Genomic DNA, 19460 nt, shown 5'->3' on the forward strand with positions numbered 1-19460 from the left:
ACTGTACTGTATGAGGTGATGTTAACGTTAACGTTAACCCAAGTGTCCTGGCTTCCTAGTACTACAGTATGCCCTGCCATTTGGAAGTTCTGCCTAAGCTGAATTAGTGTAGGAATGTCTCGATTTATCACCTGATCTGCTGTGTATTGAGGCTGCTAGTTCATAATTAGTGCCAAACACCAGCCAAGTAGCTGCTGCACTTCAGTGGTGGATGAAGTGTATCTCTCCTCAAGTGCTTTGGAATCCTTAGAGATTAAAAGCACTACATGTGGAGAAATTATTAGTGATATTAATTACCACTTCCTTCCATGTAGACAGGCCACCACTGACATAAGTATTTGTCACACAAAGTAAGTGCCCTCTGGTGTGTAGTGGTGTTGTCATCAGGAAAATGAACCCCATGTTTACACATGTACGAACTTTCACTGCTCCGTGGTACCATTTACAATGATAAAGTGTTTGAATAGACAAATACTTTCATAAGAAGTGTTGATATACGATAATGATTCGCATTAGATGATGAATTATTGTGTTCTACCATGTCAATAATAAAAAATTTGGCATCTCATGTGAAAAAGTGCCCAGTTATTAACACCACCACCCCTTTCTGGCAGAAAACCTTGTTATATGCAAAGATGCGCAGCAGCAGGTCCCATTACCAAGACCTTGAGAATAACTGAAAAACCGCGAGCAAATCCTTTCTGGGACCCCTCCTGGGACCCTAGCTGTCTAAGGGAGAGAGACGAGATGCGTTCATCCCGTTACCTTGTCGTTTCTTTCGCAGAGGAACTTCAATCGCTGAGCTCGCTTGTGCATGAAAACTCCGTCGAGGTGTCCCGTCTCCACGGAGCGGATCTCAATGGCCTTCTCTCCCCAGCCCATGATCTGGTTGGAATGGATGTAGGCTGGAAGAAAGAAGGAGAGGCCTTACTCAGAGGCCTGCTGGCCCGGACCTGTCCCTCGTCAACGACTTCTGACGTCCAAGAGAAACGCAAAACCAGGAAGCGCGAAGATTCGGCTCAGCAAAGCAACCTGCACAAGGAGGTGATTATTGCAGCAGTTTCTAATGCCAAAAAAAAAGTTTCCCCACGCATTCTGTAGCTGTTTTTTTGAGTGTGTGTTTAGGAACTTGTTTGTTGAACCTGAAATTTTTTTCCCCACCCGTGTCTTCAGAAGAGAGATGCGTAGACTTCCGGCAATCAACTGCAAAGTACTGTCACATAGTAATAAGAAAAATAATTACCTGTTTTTTTCAGGTCCACAAGATTATCTGGGTCCAAAGAGAAACCCACTACGTCCCTGTTAGGTGTTATCTACTTAAATGCTAGTAAATGGTAATAGAATGTTGTACAAGTTAATTCTCGGTGAAGGCAGAAGCACTGACACTTTTTTGTATCAGAAGCTAAATCTATACGGTTTCAGATTAAAAGGCTGGGCTTTACAACTAACTCAGATAAGGGGGTAGCATTAGGTCTATGACTACTCGCCAACTTTGGGATTCCCTACCTTGGAAGGGTAAAGCTTAGTAATCCTAACCCGACTGATTAAAACGTAACAAAATAAAAAAAGACACAAAAGATCAATTAAGTTTGAAAGACAAGACAAAAAACAAAGATAACACCCTCTTACTTGCTTTCCTTCATTAAAACTAGTGTTGAATTCTAATATAAATGACACCTGACTTCTTTCCCTTGTGTTCTAAATTCTTACTCATGATATGTGTTCAGACCCTGCATCAATCTTCATTTCAAGCCATTACTGCTGAATATTGAGTGTGTCATAATTTCCCTCAGGAAACTTAAAAGTCTTCAGGAAGCTGGCAGAAAGATATCTTAAAGCATTCATTTACACTGCCAGGCAGTTAGTATGAACTAGGCAGTACACCTAGGTACTGTAGCTAGAGCTGAACCATTTCATGACCACAAGGACTACTGACCCTACTTGCAGTTAATTGGCAAACTCAATTATTGACACAGTTCTGCAGGACTTTTAGACCTTTAATTATTTATGCAAAAGAGGATGAATTTGGATACAAATCAGTCACCGAATTAATTGAATAAAGAATGTTAAAAGACACTGAAGGTCTGACACAAGTGCAAGGAAGAAGAATGACTTGTGATGTTTTACGATATATGCTGGACAATCTATCAAAAGCAGCTGACAGCTCCCATTTAATAATTAATGAGCCTCATCATTAGCTAAACCCCCAACAGGGCTGAAAATTAAAAATTCTCTTTTGAAACGACCAAAGTCAACAAAAGTGCTGCATAATGAAGCAGAGCTAAGCACTCTAGTGGGCTGGCCTTTCACATAACACCTGCTTAGTATCTAGCTAACTACTGAAAAACAAATCAGCAAGGCCTCTAGCTACATTGTCGGCATGAAAAAATAGTAGTAATTAATACAGAAATGCATTAAAAATTCCATTTAGAGATCAGCTTTTCATTTACTGAGCTTGTTTGGAATGTATGCTGAGCACTACTGCACCAATCCCATTCATTGTAGTATTTTATTCCTGCTTGCCTTTTCTAACTTTCAGGTTTCTCTATATTAACTTTGCTTTACCCATTTGTCACTAAAATAAGATGCAAACATTTTTTTTTACAAAACCACAAATCCAATTTCCATCTATCCAGCATCAGTAATAAGCATCTACCAGAAGCATACTGTTGGCTACAAGACAGGACTGAGAGTCTAGCAGGGCTACAGACTAAGACAGCTTAGACGTAGCCAGTCAAACCTAACCACATATCTTTGGAAAGTAGAGGCACCTGGTAAAAACCCACACAAAGCCGGTGAGATCATGCAAAATCAACCAAAATCAATTCCAGAACCCTCAGGTTGGCCATGCCACCTGCAATTAATTTTTTTCCTAATCTATTAACATTTTAAAACCTCCTGATTCCAAAGGCTCAAAACACACTTTTTTTATAGTCTCCACACAGAACCAACTGCAAGAACCAAAAATGCCAGTGCCTCCTCATTACTGAATTACTGAAAACAATGGTAGCTTCCTTCAAGGACTTAGAAAACATTTATAGGATTGTAATGGTTAAAATGGTTAAGCAAGACAGGAAGGCCTGGATTTGTGACCACTAGACTCTTCAAGCAAGAGATCTTCATCCTGAAGCAAGAAAAAAAAACATTGTAAAACAAAAACAATTATTTACTTCTACTACGGGAGGCTGGAGTGGAGTTTAATTATCTTATTATTCTGTTGAACCAAAGTTGAAAGCAAAAAAATAAAATCAACAATCAAACAAACAGAAATAAAATAAAGGACAATAACAAAAAGCCTATAGGCTAGGGTGGGTGGTGGCGGTGATATTCACCTTTTAATTGGTTTGACTCCAAACCGGAAGGCTTTAAGCACCCCAATGTGTTTTGGGGTGTCTGTCTGAGGATAAAGAATTGCACCTACCGGTTGATTCAGAAAGCCAACCGGCTGAAAGCAGAATGAGCTTATTAAACCTACCAACAGAGGTGGGCATCTCTCCCCATTGTAGCACCACGTCTTTTGTGATTCTGCCGTAAGTGTTCACATAGACCCCCTCATCTTCATAACACAGAAGCATCTCCATTCCGTCTGTCTTGGGAAGGATCACAATGGCATGTGGAGTGATACTGCTCTGAATCTGGGGGAGGGAACATTGCAGATAAGCCTCTGTAGAACAGATCTCGATGCACAACAGAAACCAGGTGTCACTGGTACACCAACCCCTAGGCCAGAGCTGCTGCTGTGGAGAAACTGCTGCAACAATATGATCTCCCACTCAAAAGCCACGACAATGTACGTTTGGAAACCACACAGATGCCTGAAGAGTGAACTTTCCGGTTGCTTTGTTTTGCTGTCAAAAAGTCTTCAATTTTGATTTAGGTTTGTCAAAGGTCGTAGATCGGGGAGAAACATGTACATGACATCTGCTCTTGTATCTCTTTTTGTCCGTTTTCTAAGTTTAGAACTGAAAAGCAGAAATCTACTTTTATGTTCTTTTCGTGGAAGTATGACACTGTCAATGCGCTGACAACATAGCTGTAACACTTGAGAATAAAACATCCAAAGCAGCCAAAGAAATTCAGAAAGTTTACCTTTGCTGACTCTACTTTAAAACACTTGGACCATATTATGGTATAGTGATCCATTCCGTCATCTTAACTTACATGGGATGGGATGTAGACATCATAGGGATTCCCTGAATCCACATCAATCACGTGAAAACCAACGCTGGACCCATAGATAACCTTTAACCGCTGCCCTTCTTCAACAGTTAAGTCAACAAGTTGGGGCTTGTGTTGCAGGTCTGTAAAAGACTTGAAAGAAACACTGACAGCGTGAGCTATCAAGTCACATGAAGGCCACTTCCAAAACATATCCTGAAGTGCCAAAAAGCAGGTCTGTCTCCTTACTATTAGTTTGCCCTCAGCAACAATACCTTTTAATAGCTCTGCCACATTCAGTCAGATGAAAAACGTTTACTCACTAGAGAACACAAGAAAATGAGTTGCTTATGACACAGAATGGCAGTGCTGAAAGTAAAAAAATCTGTTGACTGTTTTTGCTAAGCTTCTTTGTGGAAGCTTAATTAAAAACCAGAAGGCCCAGTTAAAACTAGATGTTCAGAATGTCTAAATGAGATGACATGGTGCATTCAGAAATATGCGCTGTATGTTCACATTTTTATTTGATAAATATACAAGCACTGAATGACAATGTTTTATGGTTTTCATATTACCAGTATGCTAGTTAGAAGTATCTTACACTATCTGGAAACTATTAATATGACAAATACTGCAAAACACCCAAATCAGAACAGATTTCTATTATTTCACTTAAGACTCTTGTTGTTCATCATGTATTAAAGTACAAAACTGCCAACGTATTTTATTTTGCTTCCCTTTGATAGAGAGTTTCTCAGAAGGGATCTGGGGACACCATACAGGCCGCAGGGTGCTGTAAATGTGTTCATACCTTGAAAGCCATGAATTTATGGTAGGGTTTCGGAGCCCAAGCATAAATCTCCACCGAGTTCTTCAGAGCAATCACCAAGAACTTGATTCTTTCGTATTTTACTGGAATAAAGAGTTAGCAGACAAGTTACTTCAAAAGCAGCTCTTGGATTTGCAGGACAACAGCTTCTGCATTTCAGTCTTTAAACAAGCCAGCACCAATACTAGCTGGCACGAGATACTGGTATTTCTGAAGATCAGTCAGCTATAACAAAACCCTATCCAGCTTTTGGATTATAAAGAAAAAAACCCAGTCTTTGTTCCTGTTACTCTATTAGTCCTTGTTGGATTTTATTGTTGACAATGCGTAGCTCAAAGACGTACCGACTTTGTAGTGGACACAGCCCTCCAGCTCCCCCACGGTGATCCAGCCCTGCTTCTTTTCCACTTCTGGGTCATTGTGCAAAATCCGGTTCCTGAGCCATGACAGGTAATACACCCTCAACTTGTTCTTCTTTCCTATGAAGAACAGTACCACATATTAGTGGTCAATGGTGTGCATCTGCTTTTAGAATTCATCATTTCCCAAAAAAGAAACTGTTAAAAATCATCAGATACATAACTAACACCAAATACAAAAATCACAATCTTACACTCGTTATTATAATACAAGACTAATCAGTAATCTTTTCATGTTCCTCTTTTATCACGCAACAATGAAAACATACAACTCTAAGTGTGCTGTCATACTAGAGACTGCTGTCTTTAATAGTTATAACTAATCTGAATAAAGGGCAAACTGAGAAGCCTGAGGGAGGGTTTAATTGGATTTTAATGCGGACTATTAGCATACCAGATATAGTCACCAGGACATTGAGCCCCTCCAAAACATCCATCTGCTGAAAGCGCCTCCTGTTGATAAGGCTGTAGACCTTTCCCTGTCCACTCCTGTCCAGCAGCATCAGTCCGTTCTCAGTGCCCACTAGCAGGTTCACCCCTGAGACAAACAAACACATGCTGCTACAGAACGCTCCCACCAGAGGGCACTATGGGCAGCCACTGAGGAACAGCAACCATGCCGTTTCGTAAACATGGCGATCTCCAGAGCCAGGCTTCTAATCACAAGTTTTAAAAGATGGAACAACATAGGTGCTTGGAACAAGCCACAAGTGTTAATAAAATTAGGGAAAAAGCAGCATAGTTTTTAGGTTTTCTCACTGAAGCTCAAGTCTTACTTTCTTACAAGAAGATACACTTTCCAAATAGAACCAATATATTGAAACTGATTAAACAAAATTGTAGTACATAAAAAGAAGATATATTTGGCTACTTTCCATTGTGAATGCACTTTGTTTTGCAAGGTAAACTTTGCTTCCTGAAACATTCCCAGCTTTTATTTAAAAGACGGCTTCTCCAAGTTTCACAGCGATTGAAAACTGGAACGCTTATTGAAGCGGTTCACCTTTTCTCACACATGACTGGGTGCTATCAAGCAAATCTGAGTCTGGTGGTCCAGTGACTAAACTCACCCCACAGAGCTGCACACAGGATCTCCGAGCTGAAACGCTTCTTGTACTTCCGGATCTCTGGGGTGTCGCTGTGCGGCCGAATGTTGGTGGGGTTCACATTCACCACCGAGATCTTCCGAGCTTCATTCAGCTTGGCCTGCTCCTGTCGGAGCAGCTCGTTGGCAAACAGAGCTGTCAAGTTCATAGTACGCAATTACAGAGCTAATTCCAGGAGAACTACACATATTCAAGTAACTACACATTATTCCTGACAAACTAATACACAAGTGTTATGTAAGATAAAACCTGAACAAATAGTCAATATTATTCCAGGGCATAGGTCTTCAAACATTGATATGATTGCTCAAGGATAAAAGATAAGGCTTCTACAAGCTGTTACATCTAATGTGAGAGACAACTACACTTCCTTTCTGATCTCACTTCTGCCTAGACATGCTGGTTTTCCACTTCAACAGCACCATTTGTTCAAAAGCCAAAAGCATATTTTAAAATCTGAAACAGATCAAATTGCTATTAACTGGAATGTTGTCTGTTCCTCTTTGGTGGGTGACAGAACAGCTCCATGCTAATTTGTGCATTCGCCGTCCCTGGTCTCTGTCCGGCGCAGACTTACCTGCTGCCGAATTCTCGTCGTCGTCGTCGGTGGGAGATGTCTGATAGACCCGCGGGTCCACAAACGGGGTAAACGAGGCTTTCGACCCACTCCCGAGTCCATACTGTCAAACACAGTGTGTCCGGGGTTAAGACATTTTCTTCCTCGACCCTCATTTAGTTTTTTAAAATCAGGATTACAATCCAAAATCATTTCAACCGTCTTTCCAACCCTGCTCCTGGAAAAACCCTCTTTTTTAATACTGAACAATGCAATGAAGAGACTGAATAGAAAGGACGCTGTCAGTACTTCTATGTGGCTCCTACCCCAAGATATATCCAGACAACAGGGAAATAGCTTAATATGATTAATTCGCCATATATATATATGCACTCTTGACGTACAAGGTAAAATGCAGTATGTAACACAACATCATGAAATTGGTCCACAGAGAGTAAAGGAAGTTGAAAGCTTTAAAAAACAAAAGATTTTTGCTCTAGCTCGCTGTGGCTACAAAAACACAAACAAACCAAAAACACCAATACGTAAACCAACATCCAAATGCAAGAAGCAAACGCAGAAAAAAAATAAATCACCCCACAGTCACGACAAAGAAGACAGGAGAAGATGGAAGGGGGTTCTGTCAGACGGCTTTACCATCACCTACTTCTGCGATGGAATCCAGATCTTGTGCATGCAGACTTGAAACCCGTCCCAGGGCCTCGGAGGGTGTACCCGAGGGGGAGTGGCTTTGCTGCACCAGATCGGGCAGATTGATGTGGCCCGCAAAGCCATTGCTATCGGTATGGCCAGAATGTTTTCTATCGCCCAACGTCTGCAGAAAGAATACAGGAAAGCGCTATTCTACACCAAGATCCAGCACACCCTACCCCGGCCATGCAGAACCTCGCAGGCAAGCTCTGTTATGGCGAGACGGAGATATTAAAGGAAGCAGGTGGGACAAAGCAGGCCTGGGAGCCAGTCCTAATGAGCATGCTCACAGAGGATACCACCCCTGATTTTCTGCCCTAGCTTCTTAATGAGGGTCACAAAGTTAGTTCCCACAAGACTTGTGTTGACCAACAAACTGAATTAATTCATATGCAAAAGCGTTACAGTAGTGCCTGACAAGAAATGTCATGGAGAATTCAACTGGTAGCTGTATACCAATAGTAAAATGGAGATTTCATACATCACTGTGAGCATGTGCAGAAAGGGGTTCACAGAAATAATGGGAAGAGATGCATGAAAACTCAAATAAAAACAGCAAAGCACACAAAAAACGCAGAATAATTTACAAGCCCTTTAACCTCAGCTAGTGATGGACAATGAGTGGGTCTCACAGAGACCAAAAGATGGTTTGATTTAAAGGTCTGAAAGCTATTTCTTTTAGCAGATATAGAACACAACAGAATACTGTACTGTATATACATACAGTATGACAACTTGAAATAACTTGGTTATTTTGATTTATAACTCATCTACACAGAAATCTACTACATTCAATAACCTTTCTTTGATTTCACTTGACTCGTATCCAGAATTGCCACATGAGACACTTTCAAAAATTTCCTCCCCAAAACATTTCTTGCTTGGGCCTAAAATGGAAAAGGTCTTTTCAGCTGCTTTGTTTTCGTTTTGCACAGAATTTTCTACTTTTCCATCCTAATTTCATTAAATCCTGAATTTAAATTACATGAACATTTATGAGGGAATCTCCACAATTAAGGCAATAATTCTTTTTTTGTCTTGTTAGTCACAGGCAAGATTTGAAGGCACACGTTACTGGCACTTCCTGTTTGAAGTCTTTTAATCTTCACCACACCAGGATGAAGCAGCTATTCAATACATTTTGAAAAGACTGAATTCATAAGTACAATTTCCTACCCATTATTAGAGTTAAAAGACAGTTGCACATACAGTTTATAGTACTACTTACAGTAGTCTTGATGGCTCAATCCATGTGTCCAGAAATCCTAACTGTACTGTGGGCATTCAGCACTACAGGACCCCGTATTAGGTCAAATTTACTAACATGTTTGGAATATTCTTTCTCTGTGGGGCTGGCTGATTTAATGACCTCTATAAATGAATTGTTCAGGTTAACATGGAGAAAGTGCTGCAATTAACTTTAAAAAAAAAAATTGTAAGAGAGACGGAATTAAGGATTGTGTATGGGGCCAAACCCGCTCAAACTTGTTAAATAAACTGCTGCAATTAACAAAAGAAGCTTGTGATTACATCTTCCACTGTGATTTTTTTTTCTCCACTGAAGAAAAACACAGATGGTAAGATAACACAATGAGAACAAGTTGTTCATCTGGTAGGACTCTTACCATTCACTGAGGACAATGAATCCTAAAACGTGCCATGTGTCTTTACATTACCAGCCTGAGGCACATCTTTAATTTACGCTACTTGCAATGCGGATGTGACTCTAAGGAGGCTGGGGCCGTGCTCCAAGCTCAGGTCCAGCTCAATGTCTATTACTTGCAGCTCCCATGGCAGAAACAGCGCCAACCTTGTGGATGCTCTTACCTCTCTCATCATCAAGGTGTCATCCTTGGAACCGTTGCCGTAGTTGTCTCCGTGAGCATCTTCATGGCTTCCCATCATATAAGAGTCGCTGCTGCTGTGCACTGCAGAAGGCCTGTTCGGGGAGAAAGACAGACGTCAGCCACATTTGTCTATGTGTATGGAGGAGGCCTGACACTCCATGTGTGTAGGTCCCCCTTTACACAATTGCAGGGCATGCTGTAATTGAGCTCTCTGAAAATGCTGGTATGTGAGGTAAGACCTGAACCACGGCTGAGTCTTGGCTGCACCCAGCTGATAGTACAGACAGAGGTCCTGCACTGGTTCCAAAGACCTAGAGGCCTAGGAAAGGCGAAGTGAAGCCTTAAAAGAAGATTCGCCTCGATTAAAGACACTAAAGAACATTCATGTCATTTTCCATTTGCAAATCAAATTCCAGTGAGCTCTTACATTATCCGGGGAATGTCGCTGACTGGAACAGTGCCATCGTGAGTCTCATTGTCAGCATCCTCTTCCTCGCTGCTCTCCGATTCCTCGCTGGAGGAGGAGTAATCGGTCACTTTGATGGGCGGGCGGTTTGTCTCGTCAATGCGCAACTCCCGCAGCTCCTTAGCCAGGGCAGTCAGGTCCTACGAGGAAAAGGACAGAGAAGGAGAAGGCCGGAGGGAGGACGTTAGATGTGGTCAACGTACATCCACATGTGTTTCTTATATTGGTTGGACTGGGCACACCGAACAGTCGTTGATTTATAAGTTGTGTGCAATGCAGAGTGTCTTTGGGATAACAAAGAGTTTGGGAAAAGACACCAAGGGGATTAAGGTTTTGATAAAGGAGAATCAAGATCAATACAAAACAACTTTAAGTACAGGCAGTAATTAATTTGAGGGCAAATTAATTAACAACTTAAGTCTGTCAGATGTTTCAGGGAAAGTAAAAGACACCATTAGTGAAAACTAATGAAAAAATCCTCATTAATTTCCCCATGTTTTTAGCCTTTATTTTGCCTCAAGCTTATTTTCCTTTTCCTTCCTTATTTCCTTCAAACAATACTTATCATTTGATTAAATTCATTAAGAGGAAGACTACAATTTCCTAAGTCTTAATGGAACATAGCTATGTGGATTGTGCATTTCTGGTTTTTATTTTATTTAATATTCTTCGTTTTAGGATTTTATAGGAGGTGCAAAATGAAGTTTCCATTAAAACAGATTAAGGACGTTGAAATGTTGGTGGAGTCCTATATTTGCCTTGACCTGAGAACAACAAATTAATGATGTATGGTATACAGTCAAATATATGACATGCAATTACAATGCCTGATGCGTAATAATAATAATACATAAGAAATAAGGATGAGTATACAGTTAAATGACAGCCAGCACCATGTTACCCAGAAGATTCAGTCCACAATTGTAGGTTAAAGGTCCAGAAAACACAATATTATTCTACTTGCTTTCACCTTACTGTGTACCACCAATATCATAATAGAGAGAAATCACTGTCATGTCAATAAGTTCCTCCTAAAGAGGTTCACACCATCTTTCATGACCAGTGATGATTCTGTGAACAAACTGCTTAAGCAAGACCCAGATTTTTCTTCCTCTTTGTAATAAAAAGTGTTCTTCTTAATGAGAATCTGTACTTTTATTTCCAGGGGAGGGGAGTTCATGTTTATCATGCACTGCAGAGCACAAAGGGCACAAGAGCAGGAGCACAAGAGAATACTGCAGGCACCAAGCCTCTGACTGGAGGGGCTCTTCTGCAGGGGCGACTCATTCTATCACACAGCATGCAAGGGGGTGATCAATTTCTCTCCGAGCACCAGTCTTACCATCTCCTCCTAGTGACCAGCACAGTCATCGGGTGGGAGGGAGTCAGGGAGAAAGAAACCCATTGAAAAACCTATAAAACTCCACTCTTTTTCTGTACTGCTGAGGGGCTTTAGAGTTCACCTGAGGGACTGTCTTTGGAAAGAACAGCCTTCCAACTGGAAGCATTTTTCAAAGACTTCAGACGTTTCATAAAACATAAAACTATATGCACAGCTAAAATACTTGTCAATTGGTTAAATTCTGAAAAGAGAACTATAGTAAAACAAAAATTCTGAACATGAAAAGACCTGTTACTAAGCTTGTACAGATGGTAAGCACAATGTACAGTATATACAGTACTTTAGACAGTTTTTTTTTGAAGAACGGATAACTACTGTTGGCCACACCTAAAAGGGACACTTGTGGCCTTCTCATGCCACACTTTCTGAGAAAATGGCTGTGCAGGCAAGTGCAATAAATTGAAAGGCTAGCAAATTACATGGTTCATACTGTATGTACGCTGGATCAAAACCCAAACTACTTCACTTCTGTCTGAGCATCTGACCATGTAAGAAGGAAACAAGACTCGCCCCTTTTTGATCTTCAAATGCTGTGGCATTCCACCTAGGAGCCTGAGCAGCGCCAGAGAGAGACAGAAATGAAGAGGAAATGTGACACTAACCTCATCTATGGCTTTCTTATAGCTCTGAGAGAAGGAAGGAGTCAGCGGTAGAGGAAATGGAGGACAGCAAAGGCAGAAGAAAAGGGAGCAGGTGAGAGAGAAAATGAAGACGGGTTAGTTCACAGCTACCGGCCAGAATCCTATTTACTTCTAGGGTATGGCCTTGCTTGCCCTCTTCAACACCACACGCCTACAACATGAGACTGTGGTAGAGTCACTGTTAAGAATAAACTGACACTCAAACCGGTTTCTGGAAAGAAAGTATGAATTTCAATAACATTGATAGCTGGCTTGTACCAGACTCCCACATCCCTTTGTGGAAAAAAGTGTCTCCTGTTGTCGGTTTGTACAGTATCCTGTGCTGTAGCTAGAGTTCACCACCCCATATTCTACAAACTCAGTGTGTATTTTTGCAACTAATAACACAAAGTATTTTTCCTTAAAAAAATCAGGACAGGAAACATATTTCAACTCTAAAAGGACATACAGACCACAATGTGGTAAAAGAATGCTACCATTCACCTAGCTTTACCGTAATAAATGCTTTGCAGTGCGCATATGCACCTGCTTACTAACAGAGAAACTTTATCAGCAAATGTTTTTCAAGCATTGTCTAGAAAGAGATACACATTGGGATTCACAGTTTCAATTACCAGAATCTAAATTTCTACTAATAAATTCTATGAATAGAAATATATAAAAATTATGCCATTTGAAAAAGTTATCATATGGATCTCCTGTTTACATCAATAACAGCGAAAAATACTCTAAAAGATCTGAAACAAACAAGACCAAATCAACAAAAATCTCCTATGTTGTAGTGCCCTTGGGGGCATTAGCAAAACAGATAAAGGAGTAATAAGTACATGTACTTTCCTCAGAGAAAACTTTTAGAATGTCTTCTAACAGCCTGATAACATGTTGGACTTTAATTTCAGAGTTTGAATACTTCTCTTTAACCAATGTCAAAATGAAGCTGAATGACGTGCTGTGTTCTTATAGATAGGGATCCCCAATAACCTTGGCAGTCATTTCCCTGTCGTAGTTGTCTTTTAATCTTTTCCACAGGCACTCACACAATACTTAATTCTGTTCTTCTATCAGCTTACTTAGATAAAATCTACTTGTGCATATTTTCTTTTTGTCGAGCACACAACCCTTACATAAATATATGTAGTAAGCATGCTAGGACATGTGGACCCGTTACAAGCAGCAAACAAACAACCAGAATGCTAAATGTTAAACAAAGACAGTTGATAACAAATGGGTTTAGTAAAATGAAGTTAAGACTCGGTGATGAAACTGCACTTTGCATCTTTTGGAGCTGTGAAAAAGCACATCTATTTGTCAAACCTGATGAGTAATGTGGATGGATGTCAGAAATGTCGTTTTCAGCTGTTAAATTAGCGCTTAGCCCCTGCTGATCCCCGATAGGCCTGTCAGGGGGTGGGTTTGAGAGTGACCATGGGGAAGCTCGCTTTGGGATATTCTGGACTGACTCACAGCAGGTCTGCTCGGCCTGGTCACCTCCCGCTCCTCTGGTTTCCCCTTGGAGGACTCATGAGTCACCGCAGGGGTTCCTTCGGGCTTATTTGATCCTGTCAAAGAAACAACGACAGGAAGAATGAAAAAATGAAAAAAGTTCCTGATTTTACAGAACTCTGGAACACTATGCCCTCGGACTGTTATCCAGGCCTCTAGAAAGTGGGTGGTTTGTGAGTCCTGCTCATCAACATACTGGTTCTTTCTTGTTGCTTTTTTCCAGCACCTTGTTTCAGCAAAAATTAAATATAGCCATTAAAAAATGTGCTTATATCCCTCCGAGCAGCCAATGATGCAGAGCCGCCATGTTTACTTAGGCAGCTGCTACAAAGGTTGCCATAGAGGCAGATCAGAAGCTAGCAACCGTTTTGTATGGATCACTGAATCTGTGAAAAACTATGATCTGCACCGTCAATTTTTCACACACTCCATCACAAAATTAAAAGGAAAGCTTCCCCAGGTAATATTTCATGCTTAGGAATGAAAGCTTATAATATTATAAATATATTCCTTTATCCATCCCTTTTCCCACAAGAGCATCCCATTGAGCTCAAGGGGAGAACAAAACAGTTGAGCTTTTTCCTTTGGTAACACAACAGAAATATACAGGGTACACTGCCATTCATGTCGCCACCCAATGTGCAACGACCTAGATTTCACACTGCCTGCTGAGAAGACTTCGTGCCAGTTTGTCACTGAAAAAAAATTGAGTGGTTTGATGGAAAGCAGACACCAAAATCAAGACATCTGTATGCTGACGCCTCAGAGGTGATGTTCATGGTGCTACGAGAAAGGGAGAGGCTCAAGCCAGCTGGAGCTCAAGAGTCTTGTTTTCATCGGGTCTTTTGCGGTCACTGAAATTCATCAGCACTTCATCACAAAGATTCAAATCCACATAAGAAAAGAAATACTGATGTAACACTGTATTGTCAGTTGTGAGAAGCTGTAGCGTAGTTCCCAAGGAACTGTGAAGAACTGTGAGTTCTTAGACTATTTAAAAAAAAAACACTCCACAGAGGCCTATGGAGTTGATGAGAAACATTTATTTCTTCCCTCTTTAAAGTAAACTAACTGCACATTGAACTTGCCAAGTGTTCTATACATTTAGAAAGGATACTGCTGGAAAATGTGTATATGTATTTCAGCAGATAAATTAATAAGAACCTTTAGAGATGTGCAACATTGTCTCTCTTTTCGTAAACGCTGGGATGTAACTATGCACCGGAAGGGGTGGAACGGAAAAGGCCTCAGTACAGTTATCTTACGGGCCCAACATTAGCACGTCAAACAAGAAACCGCCCCAGCGGACACCCCTGACAGCAGTGCCCCCCCGCGCAGGCCCGTCTGTGCAGGGACCCCTTACCTCCGATGCGGTTCCTCTCGCTGGAGCCAGCCTGGGACCCCGGCTGTGACCCCCCCTGGGAGCTGGGGGTGCTGGAGCTGGAGGAGCTGCCGCTGCTGGTTCTCTGCAGCACTGTCTCCAGGGCAACCTCGGCCTTCCGCAAGTCCGGGTTACTGAATAAACACACGCGCACGGGCTGTGGCTTAATAACGGGGCAAACAAAAAGCCTCACAGCACGCCCGCCTTCTTTTTATTTAGATTTTCCATACGCCAGATTGAAGGTTACGAAAACAACAGCTGTTCGGTCAGCCTCAGAAAAGAAGTGATTAATATTTATGAATAGTTTCAAATATTAATAACGAATCTGCTTGCAGAGCATTACTGTACAGTACATTAGCTCTTTCTAAATTCTTTTTTTTTTTTAAACAGGGTTTTTCACCTCTTTTGTTCTGTAATTTAAGTAACCAGTCTGCCCCTTTTTTCCGTTACCTGGCGTGGATAAGTGACCCGGCTCTGATTCCCTGGCTACCTCCGTTGCCAGGAGAGTTCTTCCTCACCAGCGCCGGAGAGATGGATGTTGTTCTCTGGGGCACCTGCAAACACCCCCCGTAAAGACAGAAGAACAAATCTGAAGCGCAGGCACAGTGGCATTTTGGAAAAAAAAAACTGATACATTTTTTTAGAAACTGTCTTGCAAATTAATGCAGCCCTTCATTGCTCTTTTCAGTGTTTCAGGTGCCTGACCTACGTATTTAAGTAGTTAATACACATCTGCTGGTTCAGTGCACACATTCACTTTGCATTTGTGTTTAAAGATAACCTGTATTCTTTTGGGGTTTCATTAATGTTTATATGCCGTTACACGTGATCTTAAACTCATACAGTATATGGGCTGCTGGGTACTGCCCGACTGCCCTCAGCAGCTCATCTCTGCGTTCACATCCACACTCCGGTACATAGTACCACATGACTACTGCACTTTACACATACCTGTTTTATAATAGATTTTTTTTAAGAACGCTGACTACAAGAAAGCTTAAGCCTGCGCAGTCCCCTGCCCTCTGACCTTCGGTGGAATGTCTTCCTCCTGCCTGAGCCAGGAGCTGCGGTCGAACTTGTCTTCCCGGCTGGCGATGCGTGGAGGCAGGGGGGGTGTCTCAGAGGTGGGGTCCGAGTTCTGCCGAGGCATCTCTGGCCGGTGGGAGATTATACCCTCCTGGAAGGCAGAGACGCCCTTAGCTGACTGGTCGTGCAGGGACTGGGAGCCTGTCATGGACGATCCGTGGGATTTCACAGGGACCAGGTGTGCCATCTGCACCGGGGAGGGAGAAACTGAATAAAACTGACAATGTCCTGGAGCACATCAATCACAGTCACATGGCAAGTAAATGACCTACAGTACAATATGCTGTTCTAATCAGCTTCTGACCTCCTGGGACTGAACTTTCCATGACATGAGATGCACCCAAGGAATGACAACAACGTGTGTAAGTGTTATAGTTATGAAAGTTTTTTTTCTATATTACTGATAATTTTTTTTTTCCCAATATGTGTTGCATTATAGAATTCACATTTATTAAAGGCAACTGCAGTCCCAATTTCAAGGACTGGTAATTATATCTTGGTAACTAAATTGTCTTAATTTGGAGTTAAGCACCAAATCATGACCTTTGTGAAAGTCCTGTATGGTCACCATGTTACCACAAGTGAAAGCGAGGATTGCACGAATTGTGACTTAAACTGGCCCTTCCTGCTCACTAGTCACTGTGATGACTAATGTAATGTGATGTACCGGGAAATAAGTACAAGTTGTGCAGCAGATATTTCACCTCAGTAATGTTCCAATCTGATCAGCATGCAGAGTTAACAAGTAGTACTTGTCTGCTAAACCGTCTCAAAGTCGAGAGCAATATTTCTATTGCATTAAAAGAGATGTATTCACAATGCCTTTTTACAATGTAATAAGGCAGCAACAAGTCACTGGAAGTCCCGTTGCCTCCTTCTGAATCGCAGAACATGGTGCTGTACATATCTGGAAATGGTCTATTTTGTCTTGTAAATTGGAGATTTTTACATGTTACTCTGACATTTTACGTTCAGTGTGATTTGAAATGCATTTGCAAATTCTTCAAGGTAAGAAGACAGAGATTTGCACAGATAAGGAAGCTTAGCTTTCTCCACAGTGCACAATCCTGGGGTACCTGAGGCTCCACCGGACGATGCATAGGTGGGGTTCTGGCAGGCTGGATTCCACTGCTGCTGAAAGATTCAGAGCGGGGTGGCAGAGAGGGGTCAGAGATCCTGTTGGTTACTTTGTGCTGCATCCCTGGAGAGCTCTGCCGGTTCAGCTTTGAGCGTTCTTCCACCTGCAAATTCCCAGTCAGGAAGCCTATTAGACCAGGTGCATGACACAAACCTCACCAGTTCCCAGCCCCATTGACCTGCCCCCTCCCCCCCCTTCCAGACAGACAGCTCTCCCAGTACAACAGTGACCATCAGAGTGCCTAATGCACAGCAAACTGAACCAACATCTGTTTGACATCTGGAAATTCTTAAGTGCCTGCAGGTACTATAAAAAGTAATTTCTATGTGAAATGAAAATGTCTGCTAACGTATTAGAAAAATATATGCCTTATATAAGGAAAGATATGAAAGAGATTTTTAAAATGCTTTTCAAATATTAGAGGGTTATTGTAAAAGCATGAGTGGATTTCTAAAATAAACATTTGCAAATCTTGGCAAAGAAAGTTAGTTTCCCACATTTCTTATTGTTACACTATCAATACATTATTTGCAGGACATTTTCAGTCTGTAACATTATTGAACTTCTTTGCAAAGTAAAAGCTGTGATACCCTATTACAGATGAAAAGGAAAAGAAAGCAGCTCTAATCTTCAATTACTGCCTTTTGACTTCAACAGAGCTGCTTCCATTTTCAAAGTTAGCCAAACATAAATCAAGGCTTTGAAGGCAAAGCAGGTCCCTTTTATGTTCAATGAGTATTTCCTCTCAATAGAAATGTTTTATGCAGTTTTTGAGCATTGTGTCCCTCATTGTGCTGGAAGAGAAGTCTGTACAGAAACCAGCCAAGGGCCAGCCACCTTGTTCACTTGTAAGTACCCGCAGAAGCCCCACAAACCAAATAAAGAAGAGCAAACTCTTAAGTCAGCCCATCTATAGATTGAATCACTCAGTCAAAACACCTTTCAGAAGACTAGAAGAAAGTGATGGGATAAAAATGCTGCTTTTCTTGCCACCATCTTTCTCTTAGTATTCCCAAGGCTAGGTAGAAAAAGGGAAGGAAACATCTGAGGAAGTCCTTAGTGACTTCACCTCATATCTTTTCTATCATCTACATATTGCCCCCAGGAATAAGTTAGTACTATAAACTGCACCCCTTAGAGATTTGAAATGAATCTATACAGTATGTCAGTGCTAAAGAGCAACCTTGGAATGGGCAGCCTGAAAAACCTTTTCCTTTTACTCCACAAATTGCCAGGTTCAAAAAAAGGACCTTGGATAGAAACACCTTCTCATATGCACCCTAAAAAACACAACCTCGGGAACTCAGTCATGCCTTAGGAAAATGTTCTTTCTGTTTACATGACAGACTATCTAAATTAGAAATCTAAAATTCACAGGGAAACAATGACACAGTGAAAGTCAGTGAATACAGAGAAAAAGTCCTATGTTAAGACAAAATAAGAAAGTCACAACACTATCAACCCCTTTTTCTAGCAAGCCACCCAGCTGGTTGGTAATTGCACGATGATCAAATAGGTTTATGCAACAACTAAGCTAGAGCAAAACACCACCCTTAAAGAAAAGCAATCATTGAAATGCACCCACAGTTTACAAAGAAAAGCCCATTACCTACTGAAAGAAAAAGGCTGCCATTAGTAATTCACATGAGCAAGTATCTCCTTCTGGAAAGGTACAAGATACAGGAGTACACGATGCTGTTGGGCTGAACTAATGCTCAAACCAAAACATCCGATTTTAACCATGTACCTGACTAGATTAAGCTGACATCCCAATGCCTTCCTACACTCCCAACTTTAACCTTAACCCTTTCGCTGCAGTTATAAAGTCAGTGGAACCGTAATACTCCTGTATCAAGTCACATCCGGAGAAACTTCCTCAAGAGCCTGCTCCGGGAAAAGAAAAGACTGTTATTGCCTCACCAGAGGAATTACCGGATAGCAAGATCTGAAAGAAAGATTTTCAGAGGGGGGAAAAAAGGAAACCGGGCCAAGAGTTAAAATGGTATTTCTTCACAAATTGATTGTGGCGTGGGTTATTGTTGGCTGTTTAGCAGGAATCAATGCATTTTCCCCATCCAAGAACAATACATTATATAGAAGATCTGAGTGAACCATGGAGTTTTGTGAGCAGCGGGGACGTGACAGCAAGGAGGCAACTGATTGAGCATGTGAGGATTTCATGACTGAAATGTCTTCTTGGTCTTAAAGAATTAATGG

At 41.4% G+C, this 19460-nt stretch overlaps 1 protein-coding gene across 9 annotated transcripts in view; it reads right to left on the minus strand.

Moving 5' to 3' along the window:
• tnika (TRAF2 and NCK interacting kinase a) overlaps positions 1 to 19460 on the minus strand; it is a 118087-nt gene that overhangs the window by 4726 nt on the left and 93901 nt on the right. For 4 of the 9 annotated variants that reach the window (XM_015361166.2, XM_015361162.2, XM_006637692.3 and 1 more), the window contains 17 exons: positions 17182 to 17346; positions 16047 to 16292; positions 15470 to 15573; positions 15002 to 15153; positions 13600 to 13694; positions 12097 to 12120; positions 10054 to 10232; positions 9607 to 9718; positions 7736 to 7903; positions 7090 to 7192; positions 6477 to 6647; positions 5801 to 5944; positions 5332 to 5466; positions 4970 to 5070; positions 4162 to 4311; positions 3476 to 3635; positions 766 to 905 (listed from right to left, as the gene is read on the minus strand). In XM_015361166.2, the coding sequence (XP_015216652.1) occupies positions 766 to 905; positions 3476 to 3635; positions 4162 to 4311; positions 4970 to 5070; positions 5332 to 5466; positions 5801 to 5944; positions 6477 to 6647; positions 7090 to 7192; positions 7736 to 7903; positions 9607 to 9718; positions 10054 to 10232; positions 12097 to 12120; positions 13600 to 13694; positions 15002 to 15153; positions 15470 to 15573; positions 16047 to 16292; positions 17182 to 17346 (2349 nt within the window). The remainder of the gene's footprint in view (positions 1 to 765; positions 906 to 3475; positions 3636 to 4161; positions 4312 to 4969; positions 5071 to 5331; positions 5467 to 5800; positions 5945 to 6476; positions 6648 to 7089; positions 7193 to 7735; positions 7904 to 9606; positions 9719 to 10053; positions 10233 to 12096; positions 12121 to 13599; positions 13695 to 15001; positions 15154 to 15469; positions 15574 to 16046; positions 16293 to 17181; positions 17347 to 19460) is intronic. The other 5 variants (XM_015361167.2, XM_015361165.2, XM_015361161.2 and 2 more) reach the window with 3 other exon arrangements.

This window comes from Lepisosteus oculatus, chromosome 13, assembly GCF_040954835.1.
Source record: "Lepisosteus oculatus isolate fLepOcu1 chromosome 13, fLepOcu1.hap2, whole genome shotgun sequence".
Lineage (NCBI taxonomy): Eukaryota > Metazoa > Chordata > Actinopteri > Semionotiformes > Lepisosteidae > Lepisosteus > Lepisosteus oculatus.